This window comes from Pleurodeles waltl, chromosome 3_1, assembly GCF_031143425.1.
Source record: "Pleurodeles waltl isolate 20211129_DDA chromosome 3_1, aPleWal1.hap1.20221129, whole genome shotgun sequence".
NCBI classification, from domain to species: domain Eukaryota; kingdom Metazoa; phylum Chordata; class Amphibia; order Caudata; family Salamandridae; genus Pleurodeles; species Pleurodeles waltl.
In genome coordinates this window covers 794549749-794562449 of record NC_090440.1, presented here as the reverse complement: position 1 = coordinate 794562449, position 12701 = coordinate 794549749, and the positions used below count along the sequence as shown (strand labels likewise).

General features: G+C 41.2%; 1 protein-coding gene across 7 annotated transcripts in view; it reads left to right on the top strand.

Moving 5' to 3' along the window:
- The window catches only part of SCUBE2 (signal peptide, CUB domain and EGF like domain containing 2), a 369914-nt gene that overhangs the window by 38346 nt on the left and 318867 nt on the right, over positions 1–12701 (top strand). For all 7 annotated transcript variants that reach the window (XM_069223650.1, XM_069223648.1, XM_069223647.1 and 4 more), the window contains exons 3-4: positions 349–474; positions 5916–6050. In XM_069223650.1, coding sequence (XP_069079751.1) covers positions 349–474; positions 5916–6050 — 261 coding nt within the window. The remainder of the gene's footprint in view (positions 1–348; positions 475–5915; positions 6051–12701) is intronic.

Here is a 12701-nt window from a genome sequence, read left to right as displayed (position 1 = left end):
CTCTCTTTTGCCTATGTTTTGAAGGCTTTAAAAATGTTTGAAAAATACCGAGTTTTAAGTACCCCCAAAAACCCGCACTCCTCGCTCTTTCCGCTGCCCCTTCAGCCCTCCTCCTGTCCTGCTTCTCGTGAAATGGTTTGGTGTTGGGCTCATATTCCTTGCGGGTGCCGCCTGGCCTTGGTGAATTTCAGTTGTTGTGCGTCAGTACCTGCCACGGACCTCCAGGGGGCAGTGTTCAAAGCCCGTCCGCTTGCGATAACTGCTGGCCGCTGTGTCCTCACGCCCTGACCTGTCTATGTCGGAGGAGCAGCGGGCATCCATCATATTGACTCTTGCTTTATTCCGCAGACGTTGATGAATGCGATAACGAATACAATGGAGGCTGCGTACACGAATGCTTCAACATTCCAGGCAATTACCGCTGCACTTGTTTTGATGGCTTCATGTTGGCGGACGATGGTCATAATTGTCTCGGTAAGGAGGCGGCTTTCACCGCTTGTACTAATCGCAGTTTAAACGTTCACACTGATTGCGATCTGTAAAGGCTCCGAAGTGTGTGATGTTCACAAGCAAACCTTGGGAGGCAAAACATGTTCTTGAGTGGGATGTTTTTCTCTTCTTTTTCCATTTAGAACCGATTAGATTTTTATGCAAACAATACAGGCAATAGATAAACTTGAATGTTTTTTTTTTCTTGTTTTTTTAACACGGCACATTTTTTTTTTTAGAGTATTTTGCAAACCGTACAAAGTACGAATGGAAACTGTGCACGTTTAGTATTGTAGTAACCTGTTGACCTGAAAAAAAATCAGTGTGTCTTTCTTTCTGTATTATTTGTCTATATCGATTTTTTTAAACATTTTAATTGAACGTTTTTAACCTTTAAATGCACACACCAGTAACGAAAAACAGACATTTTCTATCCACCATCTAGAACCCACGAGGCCCCTTATGGTAAGGTAACACTGATTCTTTCAGTAGCAACACCATTGAGCTGGGGAAGCCGGATGTTTCAGAAGGTAAAATAAACAAGGGCCTGAATATTAGTGGCCAAGGTTTGAATGGGATAATTATTGCATCCAGTAAAATCTGACACCAAGGTGTTCGAATTTTTCGGCTATAAAAATAATCGCTTAGCTTATGCTTTGCACTGGAAATGGGGTATAACTTGCAGGTTTTGATGGTTACTGCACCAAATTCTCCATGTCCATGTATTCTCCAGATCTTTTTCTTGCTTTATATTCCAGGGGGTTTGACCTCTCAGAATTTAGTAAGGGTTGCATACTTTATCAACGTAGTAAATACCAGGATTGCTAAATATTGCTCCACTTTTAATTGTTGTATCTGTGCACACAAGTGTTTTCACAGAGATCTCAATTAAGTGGGCTGTTCAGAATCTGGCCCTTACATGACCAGATTGCAATTACCGGTTCTGTCTTGCATCCCCGGCCTAATAAGAAACTGAAACTTAAAAAGTCCTCACTTCAGCACCATACTACATGAATTGAATTGTCTGTGTGTACCTATAACAGATACTGTTCTCAGACTAGTTGGTGGGATGAGTGGACATACTTGGCTTCTTCTCAGTACAAAGGGAATTAGACTTAAACTGTGTGAGTAGAGCTTACACTTCTAGAGAAGCTTCACATGGCCAATGAGAGCACAAGAGAAATGCAAAGATATTTATTTTCACATTTACTTTTCTGGGAAAGCATTGACCTAGATGGCAGGAAGCTATGTATTTGCATAAGGGAGAAAACCAAGTTGCACTGTGGCCTACCTTTCCAACAACAAACTCTGAGTCTTTGCTCTTTGGGAATGCAGATTGAAGCTGCCAAACAAACAGTGGATTTTCCTAAGTCCTTTTAAACAACAGCAAAGAATGACTCTGTAGGAAGGGCCTGCTTGTCATATGAGAGGACATCACTTAATATTAACCCTCTTCTAATCCAGAATTGGACTTCTGTGTCAGAACAATGCTCCATGCCAGGAACCTCTAAGTGATTTCTGTGCTTCAAAGTCCAATGCTTTCTTGGTTAAGAAGAGACACTGATGACCCATTGGATAGTGTTCCCCGCTACTTGTTTTTTACCATTTTGCATTACATTCATTCGAAACAACCAAGTTTAGGTTGACTTTGCTGAGGAGCACTTTCTAACTTGAGGCGAGAAATGTGTCCTGGATCTGTGCCCACAGAGCGTTTATTTATTTACTTGGGACGAGAACTCTTCCATTAGCGTCCTTCGGCAAAGGAGAAACATCTGCTGCCGATGAAAAGTGCACAAGTTGGGCACAATCATTAATTCTGTTTATACATTTTATCCTTCAAGTAACATACAGAATGGGCTCGTTATGAAGTGCTACTCGCTGCAAATTCAAGTCAGACTATTTTGGGCTTGTTTTGAGGTTTTCCCTTTCAGCTAATTTTCCTGTATTTTCTGGCAGTGGCGCTGTCACGGTTAATATACATTTGCATTCCTTTTAATTTATTTTGCTAATTTGAGTGATGTCTTTTTCTGCTGACCAGGGCAATTGTGACTTTGTCAAGGAAAGGACAACGTTTACAGCTTCATTGACTCTTGTCGCCTTATTTACTTTATAAGACCTACAATGAAATTGAATAAAATGGCTATTTGGAATTTTACGTATAAATGTGCATGGTGGTTTTCTAGTTGTTCAACATAGTGAAAGATAAGCACTAAGTCAGATTATGGTTTGTATAGAACTTCAGTTGTATACTTGTTTTTTTAGCATAGTTTCACAATCGTGACACACTGACCGGGCAGTGTATGTATGTTTAGCTGACCTGAGACTTGCTTTAGCACAGTGTGCTGCTGTGTATGCTGATGCTTGAAGGGATGGGCGGAAGGTGTTCTGTTGATGTACTGGCACGTTTAATAGAAGGTGCTCTGTTCGAAGGTGACTCCAGGGATAAAGGCCACTTTGGAAAAAAACGAGAACTTCAGACTAGCTACATATGGCGTCTCATCTTATTAGCAAAAGGTCCCTTTTCACCTCTTGATCACAGTTGTCTTTTAAATGCTGCTGTAATCATTAAATATCTGGGTGCTTTTCGCCTTAATCCATAACATTATTTTTGGAAGTGGTACTCTAGGAACAACAGTTCAGTTGCTAATATCACTGTCCTTTCTACCTTTTAATAGTTCCCTGATGGTTTCCCTTTTCTTTTGCACCCTGCCCTAATGGCACCTTATCCCAGGAATCGCCCAGCCACTGATTCCAGTGATCCCTGACCGAGTGCTTTGCCACTCCTTAGAGAAGTGGGACTTCCTCAAAGGGTCTCTGTGTAGTTTGTCCTTAAATGGTAAGCCCTACGACCCTGTCTGGGAAGAGCATTGCCCCATACCAGCCTGTGTCTTGGGTGATGGAAGAGTGTCCCAAGCCACACTGGGAAACCCTGACCGTACCTGCTGCACTGAGGTGCAGCAACCAGCCTGCCCCTCTGCCCACATATACTTGCCTTGGTGATCTAGGGCATAAGGAGTATTGGTTGACTTAGGCCCCTCCAGTGTTTGAATACAGTCTTGCTTGTCTGGAGTTGTAGTTGGGTCTAATCCTTTACATCAGCTAGAGGGAATCCCCTGAATCCAGACCATGTAGGATGAGTACCTATGCAGCAGAAGCCACACACTATTAAAAGTCTTAGGAATCTCTTGGCCTAACTGGTGTTTCCGCTCTCCAGCATAAACCACTGGAATAGTTTGAACATGACCTGTGATTGTGGACGTATAACCAGTTTTAGTTTGGGGGTCATCCAGTACTAATGCTTGGCTAGTGTGCTATCCCAGTTAACCCAGGTCATTGAAATGTTTTCAGCCATCATCAGTAGATCATGTTATATCAGTCATCGAAGGCCACATGACCCCTGATTCCAACCACAATGTACATGCTAAAATTAGTGCCTTTAGGGACTAAAATATTTTCACCTCAAACTTGGGCATATTTCTTGAAAAACAGTTATAAAGAATCTATATTTTCTGTGGGAGGCTCAGTAGTGAGTCCTGCAGGTGTGTCCTCATACTGTGAGCACTGTGTCCTCTATCCAGTGATATCTTCCTATACTTGGCAGAGATTGTTAGAATCTGGTGCGATGGGGCTGCTGCTTTGTACCCGATCCATTGTGTAAAATCTGATATGATTTTGTGTCTCCTCTGTAGACCCTCCCGATAGTGGTATATTTCTTATATCTGACTAATTACAGTTGATACAAAGACAGGAAATGCATTTTTGGTGTTAAGGAAGCATGTCATCGTGCGATCAATTCCTTCTCTAAACCTACATGCAGAAATATTTAACCAGAGCATCATCAGCCATAAACTGCAATTTGTTTATTACATGAATTGGAGGCAGAGTCAATGAAGATGCTGCAACTTAGAAGGTTTATTAAGACAAATGGAAGCAAAGTAGTCTGGTTAAAGCCTGTAGAACGTTTTCAGTATTCAGCTCCTGCTAACATAGTGGCCAACAGTGGCCAGTCCTTGAGACCTGCCAGTCACCAGAGGTGTATGTCGAAGCATGCAAAGGCCAGCATGTTGACATCACCCCACTGTCTTGTATCTGCATAGACGCAGGGGAGTGCATTGCCCAGTTACTGGGTGTTATGCCTTATTCCTCTTCACACCAATCCCCCCTGCAAGGTGCTTGCACTGCAGCAGGAACCAAAAGCAGAGTTCAGGAATGCAACACAATTTTATCAGAATTTAAACTACGGTATAAAATGTTAACATTGAGTATGATACGAACACTTATACGAGAGAAAGCACTGAAAATAGCAGTACGGCCCGTCCAGATTCTCTTCTAAAGTCACTCTTGACATTGACCTATGATGCCAGCCCTTCACTTTGTTGTAGTCCAAAATACTTGAACAGATTAATAGTGATGCTTACCAAATTTCTCAGAAAGCCTCAATAGCTTCACTTCCATGCAGTTTCCAAATTGTGAGCTAAATATTTGATTTTAAGTGGTGGAGTACGATTCAGTGATCGGATATGACTTTCTGAGGTCCACTTCCAAGAGAGATTGCCATGTCTGTGACCTGCTTCCAAATGCAGTCCTTTCTGGGGCGGAAAAGAGAGTTTTTGAACTTGTATCCACTGTTAGGACTGTTGCAAGAATGGTATAAGGTTCACTAGGTTGCTCTTCCCACCTTGGGTGACTTTCATGCAGTGTGCTGGTCGGTGCACTGCAGAGCTTAAAGTGTGCTACCCACATCTCAACTCTGGTGCCTCCACTTGTGGCACACTATTATGCTCCAGTCCAAACCACTTGCTGTCATGAGGGTCGCACCATCTGACCAGCATTCAATAGTGAATTATTTCCTACCTTCTGCAGCAGTGGTACCAGCTGAGAGACCTTTATATGGGTAAGACAGGTTGACTTCAGGTGAACTGAGTGGAAAGGGATTGTGATTATTGAAATTTTCCTTCCCTATGACTCTTTGGAACTCTTCCAGGAAGTCCAAGGTACCCTAAACTAGATGCTCTAATCGTGGGTAAGAAGTGAGAGTCGAGAAAAAAAAAAAAGGAACCAAAATGAAGACCAATTTAGAAGCTGAATTGCTCATTGAGATCTGTTCCTGCAGCAGCTCGTGAATTCAGAACTATAGGCAGATCAATTAAACTTTCTATAAAGGGGCTGCGGATCCAAGAAGACAAACTTCTCTTCGAATGTTGGCAACACCCATTTTTTTAAACTCGCTGTGCCACTGATATTATTTAGGATTGGTCTCCGCTAGACTTTCAAATTCCTGATTCTCTGCTAAACCAGATATTGTGTTCTCATTAGCAAACAGTGATACTGAAAAAAGGTTTGTCTTGGTTTGCATTGTGTGGTGTGGAGAAGATCTCGTACCCATCAACCTTGTCAATGACATGATGCTTATTTTCCCCCCACAGATGTTGATGAATGTCTTTTTAACAATGGAGGATGTCAACATATATGTGTTGACACAATGGGAAGTTATGAATGCAGATGTAAAGCTGGATTCTTTCTGAGCGATAACCAACACACATGCATTCATCGGTCAAAAGGTATGTACTCATGCAGTTTGTTAAGTTTGAATATCAGTCACAGCAACACTGATGAAATTGAAGAAGCATATGTTCACCAAAAATTCCAACAGAACTTAAAGAAAAAAATCCTTAAACAGGGACTATCACACAATTACATAAGGCATTACTGGCTTATGTATTCATAGAATTATAAGATGCTAGACTGCTATCTCGCTTCATCTGCGCAAAATGAAGAGTTGTAGTCTCTATTGGAGACAATAGGGGGCCATATTTGCAAAACCACAACTTTTTATGTATACCAGTTCTCTACAACACATCTACCATCCTAATTGTAAGATTATGAGAATGGGCAAAATCCCTAAGAGAAATGTTTAGGAAAGGAGGACCTTCTAAGAGATAGTTGCAGTTTATTTGAAAAGCTAGTTATCCTTGGGGATCGGGCGCTGAAACTGAGAGGGAGAGGCAAACTCGGATTATAATTACATTGACACAGTCACATTGGAAATGGACAGATCTGCAGGACTGTTAACAGTATACAGTCTTCTTCCATGTCACTGTTGAACCCATTTTCCTATTAGTCATCTTACTCTAGCGTGATTTTAGAGCCTTGTGTTTTGATATGTTAGCGTTGTGTGAAGGAAGAAACATAAATACTCTTACATTTGGGTGAACTACATACGCTCCATCTTCATTGGTTATACCAGTTCAACTGTAACATGGTTGCATAACAGAAACACAAAGTCATTCATAGAACATGTATGTGTGAATCCACATAGGAAGATCAGCAAGAATTAGATTGTGTTGCTGTATGTGTTCCTGTATCTCCAAAACTGCTTACCGACAAATGCATCTCCTGAACCAAGGGATGTCGCAGTGAATGTCCCAGGACCTCAAAGTGATCAAAACTTCTCCCTCACTACAGGCTTTTTTTGAAAGTTTAGTCTTCAGTAGTTTTCGGAATGCAACCCTGTTGCAAGTTTACCATGAATAGGATATGGTTTTACTATCTAACCTTATTAAATGTTGGTACGCTGTTGTAGAGTGTTGAAAGCTAGGGACAGCAGGTTGCAAAGTGGTTTGGCATTCCCTTTTAGATGCAAACTGGCACTCTTACTCAAATTGTCTTATGATTTTCTTACTGTTTTGTGAGAGAAAGCCAATATAGTCAAGGGATATCTGGAGAAATATTGTGTCCCAGTTTGGAGGCTGTTTTGAACACTCAATTTGCAATTCAGTGGATATTTCTATGCAGGGCGCACCCACATCTCACTTTCAGGAGGATGCTAGCTTAGGCAAGGTGAGCCTTGTTTGTGTTGTTCTATTGGTATTGATGTTCTTTGCTCTTGAGAGTTAATAGGTGCAATTCTTAACAATTGAAAAAAAGAGTTTTTTCAGGGAACGGTTCTGATTGGTAAAAAAAAATCTTGGCTTTTGTTTCAATGTTCAATGTCAGGGATATTGAGACCGGTGAGATGGGCATGTGGAAGGGAGTAACAGTTGGAATTTCAGGTCCAATATAAAGATATTCATTTTTGTGCTTTTCAGGGCCAGCATGCTCTGCCTTATCCAGTTTTCAAAGACCAGTAGACGCTGCAGAATGGGGTCCTTGATCCTCGTTTTGTGTCACCTATTAGAGATCACGTGCATATATTTGGAAATTTAGGTGACACTTTCTGATGCTTCTAATCAGAGCATGCATGTAAATACCAAAGAAGGATGAAGGCAGCACAATTCAGGTCTCTACACCCGGAGCCACTTGTTTAGAAGAACAGTGACAATCCCACTATTTATTCTTTACCTTCCAGACACTATTGTGCACATTCCTTTACTCTCCTTGAGTCACCTACTGCCTATGCCAACCGCCACAATAATATTGAGCAGTCATATAAAAGAAGACAAGTGCTGCAATAAAATTGGGATTTCCAACTGCCCCTAATACTTGCTTCTAGAAGTCGATAACTAATATCCACTGGCACAAAAAAGAATCACATTTTAAATAATTTTTGCCTTTAACTGTGGACAACAAAAGATACACTGAGATGGGACAATACACTACGACGTGAGGGCACACACAGCCATTCAGATAGGGCCTGCATTGTTCTCCAAAATGTAAATTAGATCTAGATATATTGTAATAGTTTACTTAGCAATTTTAAAATACTTTTGTGTAAGAATAGGAACAACATCTCTAGACGTGCTGTGTTTGTAAACCGTCTCTGCTGTTGTTTTTCGTATTGTTTTCATCAGAATACAACATTTCATTGAAGAGGTTCCTTCACCTCAATAGGAAGCTGAGACAGAGATGGTCTGTTACCCTCCTGGAGGCACCTCCCCCTTTTCTCATTCTCACTCCTGCATCCACTTTTTAACAGCCCATTGGATACAGGAAATTCCCTGTGTATCCCGATTGAGTGATACATTCTGGCAATTCGATTCCATCATCATTAAAATGATTACTGGTGGATGTGGAATGAAGCAGCCATCTTTCCAGATGATTATTCACAAATTCTGGATACGATAATCTACCTCCTGCATGTGGTTGAGTCTATTATTGTTGACAGTGAGCAGAAACACAGCTTCAGATGTTCTTGTAGCAGAATCAGTTTGTCGAGATATGATATCTATTAATTAACTAGGTTTCTTCTTCTACTTTTGGATTCTCATAGAAAAAATTGCTCCCCCATCTCTGTCCTGTGGGAGTAGGTGGTAAAGTGATGTGGTTCCTTGAAGGAACAAGTACCAAGGCCCAGGGTTAATAATATGTATACTCAAAGCTTCCTTGAGTATTCTGACGTAATCCTTATACTATGTGCATTTGTTTAACCAGTGCCCCGACATTTTTATTTTTTGGAATTCCAGGTGCACTATACAGTTTTGGGGTTATTTTTGATTGGAATCTAAGTGGCCTGTTGCAATTGCATTTGGTGGTGTTTCAAATGGTTTAAACATGAGAGATATTGTATAGTGAGTAAAACTGAAGAAAACTAGTGTATGGTTTACTAATCAATTGCACTTAATAGTGGCTGGTTAGATCGTGTTATGGATCTTTTGGAGCATTGGATACATATATTCATAAGCCTGAGGGGTTTATGGTATTCTTCTGGGGAATGCAGTTGTCCATTGCCACATTTGACTGGTATGTTTTAAGGGGCCAGTACCCATTAAATTAATTTGATGCCATTCTGTGTTTAGGTAGCCGTGCTAGATTTACTATCTCCTCTCTAGGATGAATACTATGAAGATAGTAGAGGGAATAGACCTGTGACAGTGTAACATGAATGGAGATACTGCTGAGGTGGTAAATGCTTAGCCACGTATAAAATTTTGAGTCGGGAGGTACACCCTATGGTGCCTTCGAATGTGTGTGTGTTTAACAATATGACAATATATAACATTTCAGTGGCAATCTAGAATGCAGCTTCGAGTGGATAATTTTCAGAGAAAGTGTACTAAGATATTCCTATGATTCCCTTACTCCCATTAGGATTCCGAAGCAACATATTTATCAAGGTTGACTGAGCAATTATCAGACTCTTCAAAATCTGAACCCAGACACTCATATCTTTAATCATATGTTCATCAGGGTGATCCATAACCATTGTTCTCTCCTCTTACACAACCCATTCAATTACATTGTTACACCATTTCTGAAAAAATGGACCTCATCTCTGAAGTCAATACATTATTATCCACTGTTTATCCAGAATTAGAGCTCAAACTACAAATTTATACCTCATTTTCCCTTTTTCTGCTTTTGGAAGTTGTCCCACTGTACATTGCATTAGTGAGCAACGGAGCATAGAAACCATCACCTAATTGATTGTTTGAACCTGATATTTCTAATATCGTACTACCACAGGAAATTTCTAGCTTATAGGTATCAGACAGCTTATAGGTATCAGACCTGTCTTGCTGATTTCACATCCTAGATATGTGAGTATGCCCTATTTAGGATCTTGGGTGTAGAATACACTCTTTCCAACAATTTGCAGTGAGTAGGTTTAAATCTTGAATTACTTGTGCATTCAGTAGTATGGCAAAGCACCCTTAGCAACTCCAGGTGAGCCAATGGGAGTCAGTTGTTGATCTGGTTCTGTGTCCCATTTGTTCCTAATCCTTAACTGCAGGGCTTGTTTTTCACTTCGTAACGCTCTAATTATTTCGTTGAAATCAGACACCCTTAAGTAGCAGTCCAAAAATAGCGTGACTCCGGGGGTCTTCTCATTCAAATTAGATTGGATTACCTGGTTCAGTGTGTACAACAAGACTTGACCAGTGGCATAGCCAGGGCGCCATAGGCCCTCGCGCAAGATAGAAAAATTACCTCCGACTGCTATTTGGGTAGTAAATTAATGCAATAATCAGGATTTAGTGGGACCCACAGGCCTGTGGAACCCAGTGCCGCTACATCTTTTGTACCAATGATAGCTACACCTCTGGAATAAGCCCACATCCAATCCAAATTTTACCTTAGCTGCTTCAAATAATATGCCAATCTTCATACAGATCTCTCAATAAAGCGTATGCCCCCTCAGCCAACCTGCACCTTCAGCTTCCCTTTGCAAGGGGGCTGCCCACAGCAGACTCTACTTTGATGCACTTTTGTGAAACATTGTTGCTCCAATAACAGTCTTTCCCCTAGTAGTAGTTTGTTGTGGGATATGTGCCATATGCTGAATCAGATGGGCACCATGTCCGTTCAGTTTCTACGAGGACATGAAGAAACAGGACGATTACACTCCTCCATAACACCCAAACAGCAAAGATTTCTCCTGATTGGGGGTTTCATCGAGCCAATCTACCTGGAGTTACAACTGCACAGTTAAGTAATAAGAATCTAAATTGAGCAATTTTAATCGTTTCCATATGTACTCGTTGTTTGTCTCCCTTTCCCTACAAACCCTGGCCACACAGGCAAAGATACCAATTTGTCTGTTGATAGAAAATATCTCCTGCCATCCGGCAAACTACTCACTGAAGGGAGTACAGGCACTTCAACAAAATAGTCATTTGACTCATGCTATTCTCCCAATTACCGTCAGTGTCGGGGAGGACCACAAAACATAGGTCTCCTCATTTCATCTATTACCCTCATAATATTCAACTATCCCATGTCATTGGTGTGAGCTGTCTTTATGCTTTAATGTTTATTAACTCTCGTTTGCCACCTAAATCTGGACCATTACGGCCTACATTTCGACAATTTGCTCATGGAGCTCAACAGTGATTTAGATTGGTTAACATGTGGACCTGAAATTTCTTTTGGTTGAGTTTAATGTGTTTTGTTGTTGCGTGGTGATGTGTGTGTGTGTGTAGATATAACTAAATCTGGATGTGCCATTGCACGAATATTTGAGATCATTCCCTGCTCGGTATGAGGAATTTGGATTTGTTTTGATTGGCTAGCTGATATATGGTGAAACTTTGAGCTAAAGGAAGCACTTTGTTGAAACATGCTAGGTTTTCTGGGAACAGTTCACTAGTAATATACCAAATGACAGATTAATGGCTCGTAGAAACACTGCTTAAGCTTCGTAATTCAGAATTTGGCCATCTAAAAGTATAATAATGATACAACAATATTCTATATGCAGATTGCATCCCCCTAGAGCCATTATTGGTCGGCAGACAAATGTTTGTATTTTTTTTGTTTGTATCTCTTTATTCAAGGTTTCAAAGCAAGGGTACAGGACACCATTGAGAAAACAGTAATGTATACTGGCGGAGTATAACTCAATATGGCAATGAATGAATACTGTCTGCCATCACCCTGAAGTACATAGCGGAAAGAGAGGGAGGGAGGGGGGAAAGGTAGGGAGCATGGTAAGTAGCACTTTGTAACTGAGGGAGGGTTTAGGAGGGCATGAGTAAAAGCATAACAAGAACAATTAACCAGGCAAGCCAAATGTGATTCAGGTCTATAAGATATCTTGCTGCTGTGGCAAGCGGCAGTGTAAATCGCGGGTCCGTTGTAACTCCCTGCTCGGGTGGGTGAGATGTGTAGCCATGTGAGTTCTCCCAGCCATAAACCATCAGGCGAATAGCTGTAGGGCCCTGTGTCGTGGGGAAGTAAAATAGGAGAATTTGATACGAGTGATGTAATGTAGTAATGACCGCCAAATAGCTTGTAATTTAGCTTCAGTCCCAGTTAAGCTGTGGGAGAGTTGTTCCATGGCGAGAATGTGCCATTGGCTAACAATCCACTGTGTCATGGTAGGAATAGCTGTCTGTTTCCAGGCCAAGGCAATTACTTGTCTATCCCCATGTAGCATGTAACTAATTAGCAACCATTTGACCTTTGTCATTGCTGTAATATTGGAGTGACGTATCCCTAGTACCACCATATGATGAGACAATTGGAGAAGGTACCCCACTGTGACTTTAATGTGGCTGAGGATCTCTTTCCAGAAAGTAGTAACAAGGGTGCACGACCACCATATGTGATGAAAGTCCCCTCTGGTGCAGCGGCAGCGCCAAAATATATCAGCTGTCCCAGTGTAATAGCGGAGAGCCTGGATGGTGTATAGTACAGTTGGAACATGAGTTTATTCACGTTTTCCCATTGTGCAATGCTCTGGTATGTCTTTGGGATATCGCGCTACAGGGAGTCCCACTGTTTAGGTGTAATCTCTTCAGCGTCAGCCCCGCTCCAACGTGTTTGATATTGGT